Source organism: Lacerta agilis, chromosome 3 (genome assembly GCF_009819535.1).
Source record: "Lacerta agilis isolate rLacAgi1 chromosome 3, rLacAgi1.pri, whole genome shotgun sequence".
Taxonomy (NCBI): Eukaryota; Metazoa; Chordata; class Lepidosauria; order Squamata; family Lacertidae; genus Lacerta; species Lacerta agilis.
Genome location: NC_046314.1, coordinates 76,622,397 through 76,648,305, shown reverse-complemented (window position 1 = coordinate 76,648,305; position 25,909 = coordinate 76,622,397). Strand labels below are relative to the sequence as shown.

Here is a 25,909-nt window from a genome sequence, read left to right as displayed (position 1 = left end):
CAAAAATTATGAAACTGATATCACGATACGGATTTTAAACTGGCTTTGGACGATATATTGCCCAGCCCTATTGACTACTTTCCTAATCTTGTGCTCTTCTTGTTCCTCACTGTCCCTTTCGTTATTGTTGCTCTGTTCCTCAAACTGATCACAGCCTCTAGGCTGTTAGGATGAGGTAAGCCTCAATATATCCACTCACCTGCTTGCCCTTACCCGTTCTACATTCCTGTCAAAGAATTTGTCCAGCTTGTAATGCTTGACCATACAGTGAATGAAGCACCATATTCCTCAGAAGCTGTTCTTCAGCTCAGTATATAAAGCAAGATTATTTATATGAATGATCAGCACCCAGCCAGCCTGCTTTGTAGACTTATGCATAAAAGTCCTTTTGAAGACTCGGCTACATTAGTAAAGAAAAAGTGTATTATATGCATTATAAACTGTGACACCAGATGGCGCTGTGGAGTCCCGTCTTTCGCCCATGTGATTTTCCATTATGAATTTTACAATGCATTTTCCAAGAATGCTTTTTTGATGTGTCTAGATTCAGCCTGCGACTTTGTATGCCACTTTGAGACATTTAATGTAGTAACAGAAAAAAATCAATAAATAATAAATGGTAGTTGTTATTTAATATTACCCTCTTACTCTCAAGAAAACTTATCTGCAAAGAAGCCGCTTGCAAAGGAGCACCCACAGAAGTAACTCCTGCTGCTCTTGGTAGGGGATGGAGAGCAAAGGAGAGCAACATCTTAATACCCCTCTGCCCCTCCTGGCTATTTAATTCAGAACTGGATCCAAGGTGGGGCGGGTGGTCCTCAGGGTGGGTTTCCTTAATCTGGGACCCTGGATTAAGGTCATGGGGATGATGTGGATTGGCCTGACAATAAAAGCTAATTGTGTGCCTATTTCTATTTTGTTGTTGTGGCTGTAATTTACCCCCTCAAATGAATATATGGGATGCAGATTTTTAATAAATAAATAAACCATAGTGGCCAAATAGCCAGAAGCCTGCATTGTTACATACACTTCCTGAAAAAATATATAAAAGGATTTAAAATTCCAGTATTTCAGGAATTTTTAGTAATTCTTAAAATAAGCTTCACAGCAAAGCTATCACACAAGTGCATAAAATCTGGACTTCCAAAAATCATTTGGAAAGGCCATAAGTGTCACAAATAGAAGCAGAGGAATCCTACAGTATTTTTTCCTGCATAAATAACATTTAGGAAGACTCGTATAGCCAGTGTTGTTGTTTTTATTGTCATCTTCTCAAGAAAAAAGGAAGCAGTGTTGGCTTTGTTTCCAGTTTTGTAGGCTTATGAAAGTAGTCCAGACAGTTGTTTGACCTCAAATAGACCTTTTAGTCTCTGGCTTGTCAGAGGACTCAGACAACAGGGAGATCACAGTTGATTGGCATTCTGATCACAGGCAGCCACTAGGCTCAGTGCATAGCCAAATACTGCTTTAGGATTTAGACAGAGCCACTCTGGCAAAGCAACCTAGTTGTCAGAGTAGCTGGTGTTTTCTTAAAGAACTGTTACATAATGGAGAGACTGAATACAGCTATACATGCTGCTTTTTATAAATATAAAGTGTATTTACTCCAAGAAAATAAACATTTTCCCTTGGGGAGCACATTCCCTGCTTTTGTTGAACTTTGCAGTCACAATAGTAAGTCACCTTTATCTCTGTGTTTTATCTGTTTGGATCTATAGTTTTTGTGCTAGTGAGAAATTCTTTAAAATAAATTATTGTGTTATTAATAGGAGAGTGAGGATAAAATCGCAAGCTGGCTGTGCTGGACTTTTGGGGACCTAAGCAAGTGTCATCTGGGAGTTGCTGTCACCTTGTCCACTGTTCCCACCCCCATGGACAGCACCAGACTTCTGCTACTGCTGCCCTATTTTCTCCTCTTCAGGTCTAGCCAACTTGGATGAGCCATTCCCCACTCTCTCCGTGCTGCCCTGGTTATACTGTTTTCTGCCCCAGCTTACCAGGCAGTGTTGGGGAGTGCCTGCTGATGAGGCTCCAGCTGCACCATGCTGTCCTCAGTTCCCATAATTGTACTTAGAAACACTTGGGTGAAATGAAACAGTTGGTACCTTGGAAGCAGGCACTTTATTGTGTAGTGCCCCACCTGACCTCAACGTATAAAAGAGAGACAAAAGGGAATGTTGTGACAAACAGTACCAGTGGTTGGTCATGCTGCAGCAGTAATTGGTGTGTATATATGGCTACTCATGCTGGGTGCTGTCTGTTTGTTTTGCGCCATCTCCCCAGCATCTGCTGCTGACACCTCCTCTAGTGGTCATTCCCCCACTCTGGCTGTGGGACCCTCTAAATGGGCCTCAAAGTCCAGCCCTAAGAGAACTACTACTTTGCTTTTACTCATTTAATGCTCTTAGTCATCTTTGCTCTTGTTTTGATCTGATAAGTTTTTATTAATCTCTGAAAGTCCAGATAATTCTATAAATGTGCTAGCAATCCTTTTTGTTTTTGATTTTGTGACAGCGTTGTTGCTTCTGCAGATTGTGGTTATTAGCTGATGTTTGCTGGTTCTGTTTGGTCCATTAGGGTGAAATAATCACCAATCATTCCATCCTTTAAAACCCATTTCCTGCATTGTCTTCATTTTAGAAACAGGATATATTGAGGACAACTCCGTTGTGTGTTCGTCAAATGAATGTGACAAACCAATAGTGCATCTCAAAAACAATTCCAGTGTAAACTGTCACTTTTTTGCTATTGACTGACTTTTTGAAATTTCTACATGAATGCATTTATGGAATAAAGTTATGCTGTGAATTGATTTTGAAAGTATTTTTAAAAATCGGTGGAAGCAGCTGGCATGTTACATATTACACCCATTCTTAAACAGCTATACTGGTTGCCTATTGTCTTCCAGGCCCAACTCAAGGTTCATATGTTGACATTAAAGTCCCGAATGACCTGGGGCCCAAATATCTAAGAGAGTGTCTTCTCCAGTATCAACTTGCCTGTTCAGTATATTCAGCAGGTGAGGTTGTCTAGTGATGATCCCAGCTCTGAATGAAGTGTAGTGTGGGGGCTGTGGAAGAGCCTCTGTGGTGATGGCTGTGTCACATGACTTTGAAATGATCTCCCCACTGAGGTGTACCTTGCCTCTAAACTATTCATTTTGACAACAGGTGAAGGCACACCTCTCTCATTGGGCTTTCAGAAGTGGAGAGGGGCGATGTCTGGTTTCAGCATGACTTCGTTGCTATATTACTTATGTAGATATTTTATGTGAATTGGTTTTAATCATTTTATTATGTACAGTATTTCATTTCATTTCATTACATACCACCCTTTGACTGTTGTGCTGAAGGGCAGTTAAAAATATAGTAATAAATAAACAAATAAATAATTTTCACTGCAATGCATCAGGAGATGATCATCCTCTCAAAAGGAAGGAAAACTGCTGTACAAAAAGAGAAAAAATAAAACAGTTATAGAAATTTGTTTAATAGTTTCCCCCTTCACAGAATAATTGCAAATAACTGGTAATTCAGTTAAGTGCAGACAAAATTCAGTCTGCTCATAATGGAAGAGGTTGTCTACTAATGTTTTTGACATATTGTAATTATTGTGCCTCACCCCATGTGAAATCAGTGCGAAAACAGAAAGGCCTTTGATGAAAGCTGAATTTTCACTTGGCTTAGTGAATTTTATTGTGTAGACAGAATTAAAGGTTGAGAATAGGAGTGAGAAGTCCAATAAGGAGACTTTTTTTTGAAGGATAATGTAAGTGTTTCTATACAATAATTTGGTAGATGATCAGCGTGAAATGACTGGTAGTAATCCATTTTATTGCTGTTTGCTACTAGTTGTTTCAGTCAACTTACAATGACACATTGTGAATTTTTGTACCAATTTCTGTTAGGCCAAACAGACTAGCAAGATCACAGGGAACTGGTGCAACAAATGGTAGCACAAAAACAGCTATTGTAGCACATGGGGATTGGTTCCTTTTTTCTGAGAAACCTTCTCTTCCACTTCATGTTTGGAGCTGCTGCTATGGAGGAAGCTCTGTTTCAATGCAGTCTTAAAAAGGCAACAGTAACTTAGAATGCAAACATGATCTTTTTTATGTTTATATGCTTCACTGCTCACCTCTTTCACTCCCACAAGATTTGTGCTGAAAGTGTTGGTTCTTGATAGACCTTTGCTCTTTCAATGAGATAAACTCCTTTGTCAACAAGTATCTCCTTTGTCGGACTGTAATTTTTTAAGAAACAAAATCTTTTTATTTAGTTTATGGTTTGCAACCAGCACTATTGGACAGGTAGGAGGGGGGAAAGTGCAGGAAAACAGCTAATTATAGTAATTGCAGCTGGTTTCAAAGTACTTCTAACAGTTTGTGCATAATGCTTACTTGAAAGCATCAAATGGGCGCTAGTTGTGAAATAGAACACCTGTTTGTTGTTGAGCATGTGTTTATGCAGATGATTGTTGTTGTCAAAGCACCTTGATGTAGAGTAGTCCTGTTTACATTTACATTCTCCCCAAAGGATTAACAGTGTTCTCTCAATAAATTTGCAGTCTATTCTCCTCTCAAAGGCTGCTGTTTGGAGGGTGGTGTGAACGAGGCAACAAGTGCTTGCTAATCACTTGCATATACATAATTAGCAACAGTCTGGTGCACTGGAGTCTTTGTATAACCAGAACAATGCTGATTGGCAGCAGTAGATAACAATAGTTGTGGCAAGATGTTGCCTGCTGGCTGTTTTGAAGGTATCTTTACCTTTCTATTTGCTTCACAGTAGGTTTTTTGAGTTAACTGTGCCACTGCTCTAGTTTCTTATACACTAGTTTGCTTTGAGTTAGTAGCACAGCTGAGCCAAATGGTGGTCTCCTTCCACCATGACCCTAAATTGAATTTATTGGGGGGGGGGAGGTCCCAACATTTTTTTGGGGGGGGAACTAACTACACATCCCTCCCCCAGTCTTTATTAGGTTGGTAAAACCCATCACACGATCATATTTGATATCATACGTACTTGTGTGTTGAATACCTGAATCAGTGAGAAAGTTCTATCTCCCCATACAACCTGAAATTTATGGGGGTCTCAGTTGACTATGAGGGGGGGTAGCCAGGCCACCAGCCAAAGCTGATGGAAGGCACCCTGTGCCCCTGAGGCCACCTGAGCCTCAAGTGACAGGAAAGGATCCAGAAGTACCCCCAACCTGTGTAGCTGCTCCTTCAGGTATAACCATGATGAACTCCCATCCATCTGGTCTAGGGAACCACCCGCTAACAGTGCCTCAATCTGATCTGGATTGAGCTTTAGTTTGTTGGGTCACATCCAATCCATTATTGAGGCAAGCCAATGGTCCAGCACATCCACTGCCACATCTATAGATGTAAAGGAGAAGAAGAGCTGTGTGTCATCAGCATATTGCTGACAACTTACTCCAAACCTCTCAATAACTCCATTTAGTGGTTTCATGTAGATGTTAAACAGCTACCTGATCTTGTCCCTGCAACTGTTGGCTGTGTTGTTGTTCAATCGTTCAGTCGTGTCCGACTCTTCGTGACCCCATGGACCAGAGCACGCCAGGCACGCCTATCCTTCACTGCCTCTCGCAGTTTGGCCAAACTCATGTTTGTAGCTTCAAGAACACTGTCCAACCATCTCATCCTCTGTCGTCCCCTTCTCCTTGTGCCCTCCATCTTTCCCAACATCAGGGTCTTTTCTAGGGATTCTTCTCTTCTCATGAGGTGGCCAAAGTAGAGAAGAGTTGGCTACTTGTGTATATTTCTATTGCGTGAATTCCCCTTTCTTCCATTTCTTATAAATGTACTTCTTAAATCTCAGCTCATCTATAAGTTCCTTAGGCAGCCACACTGGTTTCTTTGGATACTTCCCAATCTTCTTTCCTGCTGGAATTGTCTGCATTTGTGCCTACAATATTTCACTTTTAAGAAACTCCCATCCATCTTGCACGCTCTTTGAATATTTCTGAACATGGACTCCCACCCAGTAGTTCCTTAAGCTTCTTGAGATCAGCCTTCTTAAAGTCCTGAGTGAATGTCCGACTATACTCAGCTTTCCCTTGCCTCTGTATCATGAAACCCAAGAGGCCATGATAACTTCTTCCCAAGGTTCCTTGTACTTCCACTTTATCAATCAGTTACTCCCTGTTGGTGAGGACCAGGTCCAAGATAGATGATTCTCTTGTTGCTTCTTACACCTTCTGGGAAATGAGACAGTCAGTGAGGCAATTGAGCAATTTGCTAGACCTTACATTCTTTGAAGAGTTTGAGTTCCAACAGATATTAGGGTAGTTGAAGTCTCCTATGACTATTATAACTACTTTTTGAAGAAGTGTGCATGCACACGAAAGCTCATACCAAGAACAAACTTAGTTGGTCTCTAAGGTGCTACTGGAAGGAATTTGTTTTATTTTTTATTTTATTTTGACTATGGCAGAGCAACACGGCTACCTACCTGTAACTGGTACTTTTTGAATGTTGGTAATTGCTCTAGGAAGGCTTCATCCAAATCTTTAGTCTGGCTTGAAGGTTTACAGCAGACACCAACAGTAAGGTCACTGTTGTTTCCCTCTCCTACAATTTTTACCCATACAGTATACTCTACCGGCCTTCCATGCTCCAGGTAATGAATCTCTTAACAAGTGTAAATATAATGCTCCTCCTCCTCCCTTATTGTTTGGTCTATTACTTTTGAACAGGTTATACCCTTTAATTTCTCCATTCACATCATGAGTCATCCCTCTAGGTTCTGTAATGCTTATGCCATATTTCCCACCCTGTATTAAGAGCTCCAATTTGTCTTGCTTGTTTTCCATACTCTGTGCATTAGTATGGAGGCAACTGTAACCATGAGTCATTCCTTCCAGCTGCTTCCTCCTTGTAGTTTCCTAGCCTTTAGCAGGTTTCTGTAGCACCACCTCAGTTTCCTGTGCATCAATGAAGCTATTATCCCCAGTACCAGGTGTTCCCCTGACATCTGTAATATTGTCTCCCTCACCCTCAGGATTTTGTTTAAAGCTTTCCTGATCAAGTTCACGAGACTCTTAGCAAACACATTGTTGCCAACCATTGTGAGGTACAGCTCACAGAAACCATGGTCCAAGAAAACAAACTTTTCCTGAGAACACCACCTGTGCAGACAGTGTTTAATTTCCAGTATTTTCTTTTCTTCCTGTTCAACAGGAACAAATGATGAAAAAACAACCTATGGCCCAAGGCACTTCAGCTTCCTTCCCAGAGTCTCTTAGTCCCTTGCTATACATCAAAGGCTGTGTCTGGCATTATTGTTTGTACACACATGAATCAGAAGGAAGGGGTTGTGGTTACTGGACTTTATAAGATTTGGAAACTTCTCTGTCACATCGTGAATCTTTGCACTTGGAAGACAGCACACCTCCCAGGACATCCTGTTACCTTTGGACACTGCTTCCTCTCTCCCCTTCAGTAGGGAATCACATACCACCACCACAAGTGTCAAGGACTGGCTGAACACTGAGGAGTGGTGGGTGGATTCTGATGAGTGGGCACTGGGAGAAGAGGGGTTGGAGACTCACTTGGAAGAAGGGATCAGTGAATTGCAGGAACCTGTAACAGCCGGAAAACAAGAGGCAGAGGCAGGAGAAGCTGCAGAATTGGAGCGAGAAGAACAGGGTCAGGAGGGAGAGATAGGTCAGGCTGGTATAGAAACAAGGGCTTCCACACTTACTTCTCCTGCTCCACTGTCTCCCAGGACCAGAAGAGGATTGAAGTGGAGGACTAAAAGGTCACATGCAGGTGGAGTCTTCGCCTGCTTGTGTGCAGTTCAGATAGGGGAGATACATAAGCCGAGTTTGGGGGCAGGGCCTCTCTGTTGCGGCAACTGCCTCAGCGGTTGCATACCTAGGAATAGCTGAGAGACATAGGACTGATGGGCTTCCTTCCCTTTCCCTAACTTGCAAGTTTACTTTTGACAGTAAAGAGTTAATTCCTAACTGGACATTCCATTCCTGTCAACAACACTCTCTTTCTCCTCTAGGGAGTGGCAGAAATCATTCTGTGCACTATATCTTCCACAGCTACCTTGGTGTCTTCTGGCACCTGCAACTGTTGTCCTTGTGCCTCTGGCTCATAATTTATGTCTGAGGTGAGGGCATGGAATCAATGTTGCAGACACAGTGTGGCTCCTGACAGTTCTGCTTCTGTGTGTCACGTTCCTCTAGGGGTTCGTCTCCTGCAATGGGTGATCTTCCTTCCTGGGGCACCCTAGCTGCGTCGCTGTTCCAGGATAGTTCACTCTGCTCTGTTGAGAAATTCCTCATCTTGACTAGTAGCTGAAAGTTTGAATAGGCAGGCCTCAAGTTGTTGTACCTTCTCTTGCAGCAAAGCAAGCAGGTTTCACTTGCTGCAGATGTAGTTTTGTACATTCTCAGACAGGAAGACAAACATGGTACAGGTGTTGCAGGTCACTGCACCAGCTCTCTTACCATCCATGTCTCTTGTTCCTACATACACCATTAGACAATACTCTGGGCCTCCCCCTCAAAATGCCTTCACAAATGTCCTGGTCACGATCTCCCAGATGCTGCAATCAGCTAAATAGAGCTGCTGCTGGCTGCTAACTCCTCCCCCAACTCACTTCCTCAGTCAGCCTGGCTTCTTCTCAGCAGTGCTATACTGTATACATAAACCATTCATGATGAAATACCTTTCATCAAATACCTTTAAGAGTTATTACAGTATATGAGGATCCATACCCTATTGCCAGTTTTTATGACCTCATATCCTGATATAATTGTAACCCTTTTTCCATCCAAGTGATTACCATCCAAGTTAAATATTTGGAAATTCAAACACTGATTGAATAGATGACGCTTTTACTGCTAAAATATGTCTGCATTTGTCCCATATTGTAAACCAAGTATTTATTATGTAACTTTGTCTACTCTAGAACTGTTTCCTAACTGCCTTAGGAAGATTTTTAATGTAAATGCTTAATGAAAATTCCTTCATAGGTCTAATAGTAAAACATTTATCTTTAATCAGGCCTTTTGTTGATTAACATTCTGTATCCTTTTAGATGTGTTTGTAGGAGGGGGGTTATTGGTTTGTTTTTTATTTCATTATGTATTTTGTGTTCTGATTTTGTATGTTTATGTTGTGAACCACTCTGTGATCTTCAGATGAAGGATAGTATACAAATTATTGTTATCATTTATTAACTAGCCCCATTTTGCTAAACATGACATAGTAATTAGTGAATGGATTTGATGGGTGTGCTGGAGCTGTTAAGTCTACTTGTCTTTTATTTCTTCATCATTTTAATACAACTGGCCCCTTGGCAGCTGCATATACAGTTTTCAGGATAAACTGCAAATGTTAACTTTTGTGAGATGAAGACGGTGTGGTGTTCCTCCTCTCCTATCAGACAAGCTTTGGACTTTTACTGTTTTCAACTTTGTGTGATCTAAAAGTGGCAGTGAGTGATCTTTCTCATTTCATTCAAATTTTGAAGTAGTGGTGCAAGTAGAATTTTTACTTGTAATGGGCATATTTGTTCCTAAACAGCATGTAATTTACTAGTATAATGGACAAGTGGTGTGCCAACAGTATTTAAAGGTGAAAATATCCATAGTCTGCAGTAACAATGAAAGTTCTCTTGAATTGTTTTAGGAGCAAGTCAGCACATTTTCAAGAAAATCACAATTAGCAAGTGGGAGGTCTGTGAAATGTTTTGAGGTTGAAAAGGGAGCCATGTACTCATAAAGGTTTGGAACTACTGTTCTATACATTGATTTTAAACACAGCTACAGTTTCATAATCCTGTAAAACTCAAGTTCCTCAGAAGAGTTGTTCACATCTGACATAATGACCACCATGTTGTCTGCATATAGGCTCAGCTTATGCTTCCTTCCTTCAGCCCTGTTTTTTTTTATGTAGACAAATTTTAATGAAATAATTTGCACTTTAAAGTATACATAGGAAATAGCAATAAACTTTGACAGAAAGGAATCAAAAACCCTTCTTAGAGAAAGTTTAAGAGTCCATTCAACAGCAAAACCAATTAAGGAAAAAAATCAATAGTTTTATCTAGAGAAACAGCTCAAATGACTTGACTCCAAGTAAACTCTGAAAGCTACCATACTTTTGGTCCAAATCGTAGTTTTCAAGTTGGCAGGTGGGATATAGTGAAGTCTATGACCGAGTGTATTTGCCCCAGATGTGCAACATGAATACAGATGCAATAAAGAGGAGACTCATAACGAGAACTGGAACAGGACCAACTTTGAGGCCGGGGGAATCCTCTGTATAAAATCTCCACATCCCTCCAGTGCCTGCAGAAGTTGTACGGCCTGCACTCCTTGTTCCACAGCTAGCACTTTTCCTCTGCCTGACGGTGGATCCTGGGGCCCGCGAGGCGACGGCTTTGCTGGGCGAGCGGCCGGAGGCGCCCACGTTGGTGGCGCTGGGATTGGGGCCAGGCATGGCGAAGAGCGGCTCCGTTGGCTTCTCACAAACTCCCTCAGCCGGCAAGTGTCGCCTCCGTCGTCGTGGCGGATTCCCCCTCCTCCTCCTCAAGCGACGAGAGCTTCAGCCCTGTTTTTAATCTTATCTTGATTTTTTATAACATCAGCAAGTTGTTAACATGATAATGCAAATAATACTTATAAGATAAGTAATATCTTATCAAATTCTCTTGTTGAGGTGACATTTTAGAGTTCTTACTATTGATTATTAACACACCAACATTTTTTTAATGAATGATGTTTATTTGCAGAAGTTTCCCCTTAATCCAAAACCTTTCATAAATTCCATACATTTCCTTAACAAGAACCATTCTAGCTTGTCATAAGCCTTTTTAGTGCCCAACAATAAATATGCAGTTGGAGTTTGACTTTTATTTATGTGGCCTATAATATGTAATGTTCTTCAAGTACTTATTGTTAAAGATCTTAATGTATGTGGTGATGATTTTATTTATTCTAGTAGCAAATAGCAGTGTTAAAATTTTGCTGTTATGGAATCTGAATGATGTTGCATCTTTATCTTTCCCTCTTGAATTACAGTTATCTTGCCCATTTAATGTTCCTGTGGCATATCATTGAATTAATGTGTTTAATCTGTTAGCTCAGGGGTTGGGAAAACTTTTGGTCCAGCAGACCAGATTTTTAAATCTCCCCATCTCCATTGAGCAACTTTGACAGGTGGGTGGAGCCACCCATTTTTTAGTCATGTGACTTGATGGCAGGTGACTGATAGGTGGGCCATATCACCTACTTGTCAAAGCTTAACCACAGGGGTGGATTTCCCTGCAAGATTGAAGTTTCCACTCATCAGCTGATGAATAGAGATTTGAGTCCTGCTCTTTTCAGGGATCCGAGCAAGGTTTCACCTTGTGCTGATCAGTAAATGTTGTTGCTTTGGCTAGGCTCCAGTTCCCTATGGGGAAGTGGTGGGCACAGCCAACAACATTTTCTTTTACTTTTGGCATTTGAAATTTATACAAAGTTTTAAAATACCTAATTAATTCTTCAATTATATCATCTCTGTAATCACTGAGCCTCTTTCCTTATTTGAAATGTTGGTTCAAATTTGCTAAATCTTCCTGCATTTTATGTAGTGGCACTTTGTCATCTCCTACCTCCAGACTTCTCTCCCCCTCTATTTGTAAGGCTTCGTTGGACAACCACTTTGCTTTATTGCATTTCCTTTTCCTTGGGATGGTTTTTGTTGCTGCCTCCTGTATAATGTTACGGGCCTCCATCCATAGTTCTTCAGGCACTTTGTCCAGCAGATCTAAATCCTTAAACCTGTTCCTCACTTCCACTGTGTATTCATAAGGGATTTGGTTTAGATTGTATCTTACTGGCCCAGTGGTTTTTCCTACTTTCTTCAGTTTAAGCTAGAATTTTGCTATAAGAAGCTGATGATCTGAGCCACAGTCAGCTCGAGGTCTTGTTTTTGCTGACTGTATAGAGCTTCTCCATCTTTGGCTGCAGAGAATATAATCAATCTGATTTCGATGCTGCCCATCTGGTGATGTCCATGTGTAGAGTCGTCTCTTGTGTTGTTGGAAAAGAGTGTGATGACCAGCTTGTTTTCTTGACAGAACTCTATTAGCCTTTGCCCTGCTTCGTTTTGAACTCCAAGGCCAATGAGGCCTTACAAATAGCCGGGGAGAGAAGGCAAGCAAAATGCAAGGGAGATAGTGAAAGATGCAGGAAATTGAATGCAGACTTCCAAAGAATAGCATGGAGAGACAAGAGGGCCTTCTTAAATGAGCAATGCAAAGAAATAGAGGAAAACAATAGAATGGGAAACACCAGAGATCTGTTCAAGAAAATTGGAGATTTGAAAGGAACATTTCGTGCAAAGATTACCATGATAAAGGACAAAAGTGGTAAGGACCTAACAAAAGCAGAAGACATCAAGAAGAGGTGGCAAGAATACACAGAGGAATAATACTAGAAAGATAAGGATGTCCCACATAGTGTGGTTGCTGACCTTGAGCCAGATATCCTGGAGAGTGAAGTCAAATGGGCCTTAGAAGGCACTGCTAATAACAAGGCCAGTGGAAGTGATGACATTCCAGCTGAACTATTTAAAATCTTAAAAGATGATGCTGTTATGGTGCTACACACAATATGCCAGCAAGTTTGGAAAACTCAGTAGTGGCCAGAGGATTGGAGAAGGTCAGTCTACATCCCAATCCCAAAGAAGGGCAGTGCCAAAGAATGCTCCAATTAACACATAATTGCGCTCATTTCACACGCTAGCAAGGTTATGCTCAAAATTCTACAAGGCAGGCTTAAGCAGTATGTGGACCGAGAACTCCCAGAAGTGCAAGCTGGATTTCAAAGGGGCAGAGGAACCAGAGACCAAATCTCAAACATGCACTGGATTATGGAGAAAGCTAGAGAGTTCCAGAAAAACATCTACTTCTGCTTCATTGACTATGAAAAAGCCTTTGACTGTGTGGATTACAGCAAATTATGGGGGGTTCTTAAAGAAATGGGAGTGCCTGACCACCTTATCTGTCTCCTGAGATATCTCAATGTGGGACAAGAAGCGGCAGTTAGAACTGGATATGGAACAACTAATTGGTTCAAAATTGGGAATGGAGTACGACAAGGCTGTATATTGTCTCCCTGCTTATTTAACTTATATGCAGAATACTTAATGCAAAACGCTGGACTAGATGAATCCCAAGCCAGAATTAAGATTGCTGGAAGAAATATCAACAACCTCAGATATGCTGATGACACAGCTTTGATGGCAGAAAGTGAGGAGAAATTAAAGAACCTCTTAATGAGAAAGAGGAGAGTGCAAAATATGGTCTGAAGCTCAACATAAAAAAAAACCTAAGATCATGGCCACTGGTCCCATCACATCCTGGCAAATAGAAGGGGAGGAAATGGAGGCAGTGACAGATTTTACCTTCTTGGGCTCTATGATCACTGCAGATGGTGACAGCAGTAACAAAATTAAAAGACACCTGCTTCTTGGGAGAAAAGGGACGACAAACCTAGACAGCATCTTAAAAAGCAGAGACATCACCTTGCCATCAAAAATCTGTATAGTTAAAGCTATGGTTTACCAGTATTGTTGTATGGAAGTGAGAACTGGACCATAAAAAAGGCTGATTGCCGAAGAATTGCTGCTTTTGAATTATGGTGCTGGAGGAGACTCTTGAGAGTCCCATGGACTGCAAGAAGATCAAACTTATCCATTCTTAAGGAAATCAGCCCTGAGTGCTCACTGGAAGGACAGATCCTGAAGCTGAGTGTCAGGGAATTGTCCCCGGCGCAGCGCAAGGTGGTGGAAGGGCTCTTGGGATGCTACAGAGAGCCCCAGCCCCACCTGACCAGCAGCACCTCCTCTGGCAGCAGAGGAAGCAGCGAGGCTTCCAGCGGGGAGGGGCATGCATTTCAGGGTATGGAGGGCAGAGGCTCTGAGGATGCTGGAGAGACCCTGCACTCCCCTAGCTCAAGGGGTGATGAAGGAGACACGCAGCTTCCGTCGACCCCAAAGGCGTCGAGGGGTGAAACGAAAGGGTGGGAGGCGGGGTTTTCATATACCGAAACTCTTTTGTTGGGGTCAGAACTGGAAGGGGCCATTACTGGATTCTGCCGACGCTTGATACAGACATGAACATTAGCTCTGCACTGTACATAGTTTGCACAATAAAACTATTAAAGGAAACTTGGAGTTTGCCTGCTTACTCATGAGCAACTAACTGAGGACCTTACACTGAGGCTCCAATAATTTGGCCACCTCATGAGAAGAGAAGACTCCCTGTAAAAGTCCCTGATGTTGGGAAAGATTGAGGGCACAAGGAGAAGGGGACGACAGAGGATGAGATGGTTGGACAATGTTCTTGAAACTATCAACATGAATTTGACGAAACTGTGGGAGGCAGTGGAAGACAGGAGTGCCTGGCGTGCTCTGGTCCATGGGGTCACGAAGAGCCGGACACGACTAAACAACAACAACAACCTCCAGACTTTTTGGATAGTTTTTAGAGGAGCGTTTTCTAAAAACAACACATACACCCCAGACATTTTCCCCTGGTAATTTATATGCTCAGGCAGGGGCCTCACACTATGAGCTTTCATTAAAAAATAAATTATGTCTCCATTCCCTCTAAACAAAATCATGAAGTAAAATATGTAGGTATCTTTCTAGCAATTTCTGTGAAGTGTACTCCTTGTCAGTATTTTTAGCCTATGAGTGGTGTCAGAACTGTGGTAGATAAGTGAGTTGTTTGGACACCAGGCAATAAACACCCTGGAGACCTAAAGAGCTGCTGTTCTCCCCTCCTTTGCCTTCTTCTGTCTGATTTTTTAGTCCTTGGATCTTTGGTTGCTCTGTTTTGTTGTACTGCCTGCCAGCCAGCCAGCCAGCCACATGGAGCAGTCAGCAAGCAGTACTTGAGAGGCCTTTAAAAATATGTGTTGCAGTAGGGGAAGATGTGCTGCCTGCTGCCCACATGGAACAGTTGGCAGGTAGCTGCTTGAGAAGCATGTGGTGGGGGAAGACGTATGAATCCTCCTATTGAGCTGCTTGAGAGGGCCTTAGTTGACTATGATGTGTGTATGAATATATGGCAACCCTTCGTTGTTTCTACTACATGCAGTAAAGCAGGGATTGTTCCAAAGTTGTCTGGTGGGTAGGTTGGGTGGGTGGGTGGGAGCCTAGTGCAGAGGCATCAAGATGATGGTGATAATGATGATCACCTTTTCCCTGCTTCTAACTAAGGTGGCTTTTTTGTGGGGGACTGGAACCCCAGAGCAGAGGCATCATTAGTATCATTACTGTTTCCTCTTGCCTGTCTCACAGCAAGGATTGTTCCCAAGTTGTCTGGGGAGGGGAGAGCTCATTGCAAATGTAGAAAGATTATTATGATAATCTCCTCATATATCTCTAATTTTGAGAAGCTTGTAGAGGACATTCAGCCATAAACATCACACTGCTCTTTTGGAAAGTTTACAGCTTCTTAAAATTCTAGCAGTTTGACCTTTTGTGGCATAAGTTTAAACATGTTGAGATTATATTATAATTTTCTCAACATAAATGGGTGAAGTACTAGGTTTGTGTTGAATCCAGTGCACCATATTTTAGAAAGTAGTTATCAACTTTAAAAGGCATGTATACATCACTGTCATAAATCTAAGAATTTTCTTGTTAACCATAAGTCAGGAAAACTTTAGAATACAATGAGTACCCTGTATATCAGGATATCACAGCACTCTTCTTCTAGCACATGCTTCCTCCTGAGTCTATGGCATGGATTAGTAAATAGAATGTAAGTTAGCTGGAGGCAATTAGCAATGTTTGCTTTCTCATGTAAGATAATAGATGAATTTAAGCACAGAAATTGTACATCACTTGGAGCACTCAACGAGACTTTCATTGAGAAGATCTGATCTAGGCGCAGACACTTTGCTTTCACCGAGTATTGTACTGCTGTAAAATCTGTTTTTTTGGCAGTCAACATATTTTAAAGTATGACTGCTCTCAATTATGCTTGAACTGGTACTTGTTGCTGCACCAAAAGACAAATGACAGTGAAAAAGTGAAAGCAAGTGTGGCGTAGTGGTTAGAGTGTCAGACTAATACCTGGGAGACCTGGGTTCAAATCCCCACTCAGCTGTGAAGCTCACTGGGTGACCTTGGGGCATAGGCTAACTTATCTCACAAGGTTTTCATGGGGATCAGATGAAGAAGGAGAGAACCATATATACCACCTTGAGTTCCTTGGAGAAAAGGTGGGATATAAATACAATAGATACATAAATAGATAGATAGACAAACAACAATAGATAGACAGCAGTAGATAGATAGATAGGAAGGAAGGAAATAAATAAATAAATGTGTAATTGTAACTACATAATCTTTTGTGGAATCTCTTAAGATTAATGACCCTAGGGAATAACCATTACTGATCATCAGTTTGTGAAAATCCAACCTTGAAATTATCTAGATAATAGGTTATTACATTATACAAGTGCAGAAATTGCACATACATCAATAGCCCCTTCACTCAGTTTTGTGCAATTCTACCCTTCCACTGCAGACTTGTATCATACAATTTCCACTACCCGGGACCCTTGACCCTCTGGATAGCTTTTGCAGATGAAGGGATGGTGTGGAGCTACAGGGAGATAGAGTGGAAGAGAAATATTGATTGCATAAGCTACCTTTTGCTTGCACAACTATTTGATACAATTTGTTTAAAGGTAATATTTATACCCAGGACATCTTTGCTTATAGCTCATATTCTGAGCCACACCAACTCTTGAGCAGTGAGATACACATGCAGCAAAAGGTCATTTGATCACAAGAAAAGTGTAGCAGAGAATAAGATTTTTTTTTGTGTTTTATATTTGACAATGTATCAGTTGATTGCCTAAAACCAGGGGTTCCCAGGCTGTGGTCCGAGAGCTTCATTCAGATGATCCATGGCATGTCTGTAAAATCTAGCACAGTGCATTACAGATGGCATAACAGGCAGCAAAATCATTAAGTGGTCTTTGAAGACACACAGCAGTTTCCATGCAATCCGGATGGGGTGGGGTGAGAATTTTGGGAATCACTGCCTTGAAACTTCTGTCATTTCATTAATGTAAGATTGACCTTAAGTAGGAATAGATTGCTCTTATGACTTTGGTTATAGGCAAGCTGGCTCTTGAACTAGTATTGCTATATATACATAGGTATAGCTATTGATTGTTTCCAGTCATTATATGTACTGTTAAAAAAGGAGAGGAAATCTCCAGGTGTTAGAAATATAGTTTATTCCAGGTGTGGACATTTCAAAAAAGGATATTTCCTTGGGGACACTACAAATATCTGAACAACATAAAAAGGAAATGGGCTTCTGAGAAAAAAATAAAATAAAATACATTATCATATTCTCATACGAAATAAAAGAAGGATCTCCCTTCTTGGACCTGGAAATAAACCAGGACATTTTTTTGCTCTGATTTGCCTGTCAGTAGTGCTGCCTCTGGTTTTGTGGTTGGTTTTGTGGTATGCAGTATGTAAAAACTTTTCCAGTTTGGTTGAGTTTCAGTGACTGGAGCTCAGCCAGCAGGTAAAGAGCAGGACATTTAGTATATTTTAATGGATATCTTATGTAGAGTTCCATTTTTTGTTTTCTTGTTGGCTTGTAATGGAGTCAGCTAGAAATTTAAATAAGAGACATAGACACTCTTCCTTTACAGAGGAATGTCTCATGCTAACTTTTAGTTTATGAAACATACTCACAACTATAGTGTCCATGTTTTTGACCAAGACATTTATTCTTCAGCTGTTCAGCACAACATAGTTGATATTTAATTCTAGACAAATGTTTACAGATGTTTTGACATCTTGTATTTTTATGTCGTGCGGCTGTGACTTTTCTCATATGAACTTCTGTATCTTGCACAATGGCCTGTTCACACGTGGTTTGTAGAAAAGACTATAATTAGTATTTTGTATTAAGAAATGCCATTATTCAACTATTTATATTGTGACCCCCCTCCAATAAAAATGAACTATTATTTGAGGGGTGTTAGGATTGTTTTAGAATTTGTTAGATTTATGTACAAGGCTAACGTACTATGCCCAGACATTTTGGTTGCTAATTATGCTTAACTTCCCTGGAGCATCAGATATTCAGATCCATCTTTATGAATGTGGTGGAGAGAATAACAACTGTAAAACAAAGCACTGTGCATGTAAGTGACTGTTTGCGTGTATTTCAGAAGGGATAAATGCTCACCATATGGTACAATTACTGTGTCCAAGTTTTCAAATTAGCTTCTCTCATCCTCCTTATTACTGTCTTTAAAAGGAGAGGGGGAAAACCCAACATGATTTATCTACTCTGCAGCAGAACTCTTGACGCAAAACAGCAGCCCAGTTCTGTCCAGTTTTTTTCCCTAGCATAATAGAGGCTGTCGGACTTTTTATACTAATTACTGTGTGAGCCTCAGATGAACCCCCTTCAATTCACAGGGCTTTGTTAAGGGAGGAGCTGTCAATGTGTCTGCCCGTTTGCAGCTGTGCTGTGGCTTTAGCTTGCTTAACATTATGCTGCTTTTTAGACTTGACAGAAGGGATTTTTTTTATTAAAGCAAAGCAGCCTTGTAGCGAAATGGTTTAAGCAGCTGCATTGTGGCAAAGCACAAAGAAGTTATTATTGTGTCTGTTTGGGGGGGGTAGAATGGAGGGGAGAGATATTCGGCTGCTGTTGATGCCGATTGTTGACTTGCCATCTGCCAGATAGGGAGAAGAAAAAAAAATGACAGCTCCAGCAGGGTGTTCAAGAGGTTGTTTGGAGAGACGCATAAACATGTGCAGATGTCGAACTGAATAATGGCAAGAACTTGAGACGGTTTATGATGCTGCTGCTGTGTGTGCATATACAGAATAAATGTATGTGGGGGGCTGGTTGGGGGGGAGGATGCACACTAATTATCCTTGTTCCTCCCCACCTCCTTTCGTTCTGATAATTAGTTCAGGAGTTGAATATTTTCCCGCCCTTCATCATTTATAGCTGAAAGAAACCTTTCAAATAGTTAAACCAACTTTGCTTCATAGTTTTTAAGTTTGATAAATGTGTGACTTCTTGAAAGAGAAGGACTAATGTAATTATCTTGATAGCAGCCACAGTATAAACAGGTGCTTTATATGTTCTCTCAAGTAATTCTGGATACGCATCTTAAAAGTGAAATGTTAAACATCCCTGTCATCACTTTGCATTTGTATACAGAAAATGCTAATCATGAAAATTCATTTTTTATATGCATATCATCACTTAGTTGACTTAACTCACTTCAGAAACTAATGTTCACTTGCCTTACTCTTATTTCAAATTATTCTGGAAAGGTTGGATGGATCAGTACCTATGAGAATAGTATTTCTTTCCTCCCATGTTTCTGTATATTAGCTTAACTGTGTTAGCTATATTAACCCAACTGCAGTCACATCTTTCCTACTTTTCTTTCTCTCCTCCCCTTCCACTCCCCCCTCCCCTCCCCTGTCCCAAGTTATGTTGTTTGGTATCAGTAAGTATGTTTACATTTGATGATTAAATACTAATATACATATGTTACTACAGTCCCACAAGTATATTTTAGGAACTGAAGGTTTATTTCTATGTAAACATAATTGATTATACTCCAAATAGGTATTCCATTGCAGTTTTGCAGGCAGTAATTTTGAATAGTTATGTGAATTAGGGCTTCTGATAATACTTTCTGCATTTAGACACAAATCAATGAGTACGAAATATTTGCAGTTTAGAATGGTATTTGCATAATTAAATAGCTTCATTTCCCTAGTACAGGTATTTGTAGTTGTGAATTGCATGGGATTTTTACTGTTACAATGTGCAGTAGAGTTCACCATACGAAGTGATGCTGCTTCACACACACAGCCTTTCAAATTTCTATATAAATAAATACTTACAAAGGATTGTTATGGTCATTTTGTAAGACACCCAGTTTTCTTATTCAGTAACTTGTCACAATATCTTCCTCCTCTGATATTCACTATCCAATCACTGTCTTCTCTGCTCTGTGTCTCAGTGATGGATCCCTTAAATAAAGTTACAAAGCAGAGTTTTTCAGAATAGTGGTAGTAGTAGTCCTTATAAGGTAGCTGGAAGGATAAGAAAGATAAGGATAATTAGATAACATTGCATATTAAAGTACTGTATAACAGGAGGTGGTCAAAACTGATGTTGAGAAGGGATAATTACAAAATAGTGTGGTGCTAATAACAGATGTAAAAAATAGCAATTACTGTTGCAGATGTAATGCTTACTCATACATTTTAGTCATCTTGATTTTAGTTATCTTACAATAAAAGATTGAATAGTTTTGAGATGTAAACAAATGGATTTTTGGAAATCAAAATGACAGATGAATTGATAATCAAATTGCTGGAGTTTGTTATGGGAGTTTATTTGAGAGATATAAAGGTGTATTTATGTATTATATTTGTATGTGCTTTATTTTAGGAAACAAGATATGGTTTTTGGTTTTCCTTAAGATAATAAAGATATTGCCCATAATGTGATGAATGCTAATTATGGCGTGGAAATTACCATTGCCATGAACCTCTGATTAAGCATCATTTTACTTACATTTACTTTGAGAAAAACATTTGGAAAGTAAACCAGATTTGACTGTGTCTAGTAAGAACTTTTCTTTTGAAACTGCTGATGTGCCAAGTACACCATCTCTTGTTTTCATTCATAAGTATTTCTAGACAAAGTATGAGACAGATCACATGTGGACCACTGTGTTATGAGCACCACAGTTCATGAAGGATGTTGTCACACTGGGAAGGCTTCAGAAGACTGTTGCAAAGGGTCTAGAAAAAGAATCTTAGAAACAGATGAAGCCAGCTGAGCATAGTTACCACAGAAAAGATAGGCAGGGATCAAGTGTTGCCTTCAAATATTTGAAAAGATCTCTGAAAGAAAAGAGACAGGAATAGCTCAGTTCATCCACTTTGGCTAGAACAAGAAATAGTTGTTATGACAGATTTGTTAAACTTGGCTTTGGCTACTTTAGATTTTTGGATATGCCTTAGGTGAAGACTAAGTGGTTTGCCATCTACTCTTGACTTTATGACAATGCTTTCATCTGTTGTTTAATGTAGAATGATATTATAATTACCGGTAACTGCTGCCTGAAGTGCTAGGAAGAAGAATCCTAATCTGATGAATCTCTCCTGAAGAGATTACCCTCTAGATTGGGTGAAATGTGCACAACATTTTATAGAAACCCTGGGGCTGTGCATGTACCTGTCATTGCTTCATGAGGTATGTGCAGGAATCTACTAAACAGGTGAACAGTGTGATCAGTTTTATAGCACTGAGTTCTATTGTTGGAGGGGGACTGAATACCAGATCAATTTCCTTTTCTTCTTGCAAGAGTGACCCATCATGTCAAAGCTGAACATTGTCTTCTAACTCTTCATTAGTGGTTAGGGCTCAGTGATATCTGGTTTTCCACATCATGATATACCAGCAGCTAAACACTGTGATATACTGATATATCACAATGACTGAAATAAGGAGCAAGGAGGAACTAAGGTGGGGAGGAAGAAGCAGCCGAGATACGTTGTCCAGACATGCACAGTCGATCCAAGATGGATGCGATGCACAACACCCCTCCCGACCGGAGAAAAAGGTAAGCCTTTACAGCTCCCTGTAATGGCGCGGCACCGCGTTTTAAAGCTGCAGGGAGCGAACAGGAGTGCTGCTGTTGGCTCCCTGCAGCTTTAAAACACGGCGCGACGAGGCTCCGGTGCGCGGGGGGGCGGAGTGGGATCGCGCCGCCATTTTGGATGGCCGTGCGCGATCCGACGCCGCCCCCCCGCGCACCGGATCCGCGTCGCGCCGCGTTTTAAAGCTGCAAGGAGCGAACAGCAGCACTCCCTGCAGCTTTAAAACACGGCGGGGCGAGGATCCGGTGCTTACAGTGGTACCTCGCCAGACGAATTCGTCTTGCGAAAAAGAGCCATAGACGAATTCGTCTCGCGAGTCAACTAAAAACTCGCAAAACCCTTTCGTTTTGCGAGTTTTTCGTTGTGCGAGGCATTCGTCTTGCGGGGTACCACTGTATACAGATAAATATTAGGTGCTTCTCTCCTAGGGAATAATGAAATTGATATTTTGGACAACTGGTGAAAGTGATATAAAAGTTGAATTGCAGAAAAGGTTTCCTCTAGTTGGCTGTTTAATGAGAAGTTGGAGTGAGAAATGCCTCCTTCTGCGCCAGCCCTTGGTGGTTACTCAGCTTTTCATAAAATCCATACATTTTTATTCCACATTGGGAGGTACATAAAAATACTGTAACAGAAACATGCAGGTTTGTAAACAATTTCTTTTGCAAACATAGACTGGAGAAGAAATCTTTCAAAATTTGCATTCTGAAATCAGTACAAAATAAGTGAGATTGTGGCTGCAGTCTTACCGGTATATCCACTTGCGTGGGAGTAAGCTTCAAGTGAACTCAATCAAACCTAGTTTTGAGCAGACATATATAAGATTGTACTGTGTGTCACTTGCTCTGTGCAGCTTTAATATTTAAGTCTGAACACATGCCTGTTTTTTGAAATCTTTTTTTTTATTTTTACTCCAGATGATTTCAAGACATTATATGCATCTTTGCACTGATAGCCATCCTCGGATGATAATGCACGTTTCCTATAACATCAAGCTGTTTAAAATATTAAGATATAATAAAGTGTCAAAACAAAACAGATTCTGGGGTTATTTGGCAATGTAGTTTTTTCCTAGAAACCCACCAGACTTGCTAGAGTTAAACATGTTGAAACTTTTGCTTCTCGTTACTGAAAAGCAACCCCCCCCGACAGTGCTGGTCAAACAGTGTAGAAGGATATAATGAATAATTAATGAATATTAGGGCTGTAGATCACTTCGACCATATGTGCAAAGCTTTGAAATATGTCTAACTCATATGGTTAGATAAGTACTCAGGACTGATTTATACGAATCGGTTGCAAATTCAAGAACATATATGCGTTGGGCGTACCCATGTCAGAGGCGAAAACAATGAACATAGTCTTCTTCTTTTTTTTTAACAGAATTTTATTAGCATTTTCATAATATAACACAAACCCAACCCCACACCTACAAATACAAAAACAAATACAAATACACATAAAGTCAGGATTCTTCTTCTTGCTTATGTACCTTACACAAAAAAAAATTCTAGTTCTGAATCTTGACGTTTGACTTCCCCCGCCTTTTCACCTTCGGTTTTAATTCAATATACTATTTCCTTAACAACTTTTTTCTATAAAAAGATTTAACTTTACTTAAAAAAAAGAAAACATACTTATCTCAATCTTTGCATTATAACCTAAATCATAACCAAATATTCTTATAGCTAAACTTATTTCTTCTGTCCTTTATCATGCTGCTTTTAACTTAAAATTCAATATCTCCTTGCTTATTTAAAATAAACTTGTAATTAACAGACTTCACACTCCGATTTCGGATACCATGGCAGACCATTTAAATTATACATTTAATACTTCAACCCACTCCCCCTCTATCCATTGTCTTTTTCTGTCTTTCTCCACAGCCAAATCTCCCTTTGTCTTCCTCTGAGTGTCCACAGATCCAGGCAGCGTCCACAACAAACCCAGCATCGAGCCTCAGGGCGTTCCTCATCTCCAATCTGGGCTCCTCCGATTTTTTTCCTCCTTCTTCTTGTAAAAATCTTAATTCTATGTCCCTTGCCCCCGAGCTGCCACCTCGGGGTCTGGATATTGTAAATTTTCCCGTTTCAGATTCCTTTTCCTGTCGGGTTCGCCCAGCCATTTCAGACCATTCTCCAAGCGCCCCTCCCAGCTCTTTGCCAAGGCTTGATTCCATTGTGTAAAACTTTTGAAAGGCCTCCTCTGTGGAAAGTACATCCTTTTTATGAATAATTCCACTCAAGACCTGTAGTTTCCGATTAAGCAATTCCATCTGCAAGATAGTGAGCATTTCCTCATCCCTTAAATCAGAGTTCGATGCCAGTGCAATCACAAAGTCCAGCATTTTAAGAGAGAGGGTGAGTATCAGATTTCAGTTCCTGTCTCTTCCTTCCTTTGTTTCAATTTTTCCCCACGACAAACCAAACCGCCGCCATTTCTCCGAAGCCGGAGTATAAAGACCAAAACTTCAAACGGAGATATTTTTTCCCCAGTTAACCCCCGAAGGGAGATCTCAACAGACTCAGTTTTCAAATTCCAAGTACTTTCTATTGATTGTTGTAGCAGCAGTCACTTAAAGGGTTAATCTCTTTCCCCACTCGAAGGGAGGGAGGCGGGCTGCCTTTCTTCTTTCCCCCAGAGCGTTCCAGGAATACAAAGAGTCAATCAATTACTCACAGCCTCTGGGTTCTTATCAGCTCCTTAATGACAGGTAGAACTTAGACGCTCATCACAGGCTTTGCCGCCGCATTTCCATCCCGGTTGGGGCATGTCCCCTATAGCCCGGCTCCGTCGTCCCTTCACCCCCACTCCCCCTTTACAGGGGGCGCGGGGGAAGGGTTCGGAGCCACAACGGGCACAGCCGGGGAGCCCAGGGTGCGGGACGCTCTTCCCGCACCCCAACCGGAGCCCCGCTATGCGGCTGCAGGGCTCCTGACCCCCGGGATGAACTGGGTGCTTCGCAGCCGAAGCAGCCCACGACCACCCATAATGGCGTCAGCCGCCGGAAGCCTGAACATAGTCTTCTAATCCATGTTGTTAACATGTGATTGTCCTGAAATATTTTTAACTGCCAGAGAGAGAGGAAATAGATGACAACCCTGAATCCTGATTAGTTTTATGTTTAGCGACCTGGTATAATTCAGTCAAATCTAAAGCATACCAGTTTAGAATTCTTAAATGTATTTTGTCCATAATTTTTGTTAGAGATGGAAAGAATTTACGACATCTTATGTATTTTACCATAATTGTATTACAGTAGTATTAGAAAATATAATCCCATTTTTATCTAGTACAATTACATATACATAAAACTTGGTGAAATAAACTATTCTGTATCATGCATAGGATTTTTACCTTGAAATTGACAGAATAATAAGAATGCTGATAATGTGTTGGTTTAGGTATCAGGTTTTCTGGAAAGCATACAGGAGTTATTAATTCCAGTGTCATTATTTGTTACACAGTTGGTTCAGTCACAATGTGGGATTAGCATAATTTCCTTCTTGATTAATTTGATTAGTTGTGAGAGAGCACAGTTTCCAGAGCCATTGATAATATGTGTCAAAGATTCTAGAAGCATGTTTGTACTTTCATTTAATAACTAGTGCATTTACACACCTATGCCTTAATCCAGCCCTTGCATCAGAAGGGCTGGTGACATGGGAAGAGGGCTCAGTGATAGGGCAGTGCAGAGCAGTGTACATGGCAGTCGGGTAGGGAGGATGTGGTGATAAGATGGATCACCCCCCCCCCCAAGTATTAAGTATTAAGTTCAGAGCAAATTCATTTTTAAAAATGGAAAGAGTTTTCCAGAATTCTTGGATTAAACACCAATTTTTCATTTCAGTAATGAAATGTACATCTTTCATTGCATATTTCATAATCGTTTTCAGTTTTTTTGTAAGGATCATTTAAATAATGAGCAATTAATAATTTGCAGAATTGTTGTGACCCGAGATGCAATTCTTTGATATATTTGTGAGTTGAGAAGTTTTAAGATCTACCCATTAAGTTAATACATATAGATTTCCATGGTAAAATTTCTTTTTTTTTAAATAGAAATGAATAAACACTTGTGAAAAGTGACCATAATTTTTGTGTTCGCTGTAGGAGGATGGTTCTAGTTATGTTGAGTTTACACATGTTTACTCATAAGTAATTTAAAATCACTGCAGTGGT

At 40.6% G+C, this 25,909-nt stretch overlaps 2 protein-coding genes across 4 annotated transcripts in view; one reads left to right on the top strand and one right to left on the bottom strand.

The window, feature by feature from the left end:
• Positions 1-25,909, top strand: part of AKT3 (AKT serine/threonine kinase 3) — a 98,284-nt gene that overhangs the window by 16,059 nt on the left and 56,316 nt on the right. The window lies entirely within an intron of this gene.
• On the bottom strand, positions 10,025-10,537 carry LOC117044031 (protein transport protein Sec61 subunit beta). The gene has a single exon (XM_033144376.1). The coding sequence runs from the start codon at positions 10,481-10,483 to the stop codon at positions 10,193-10,195; it is 291 nt and encodes a 96-aa protein (XP_033000267.1). The 5' UTR covers positions 10,484-10,537; the 3' UTR covers positions 10,025-10,192.

Excerpts from the sequence above, each read along its gene's own strand:
- LOC117044031 (XM_033144376.1), bottom strand. The coding sequence starts at position 10,483 with ATGCCTGGCCCCAATCCCAGCGCCACCAACGTGGGCGCCTCCGGCCGC.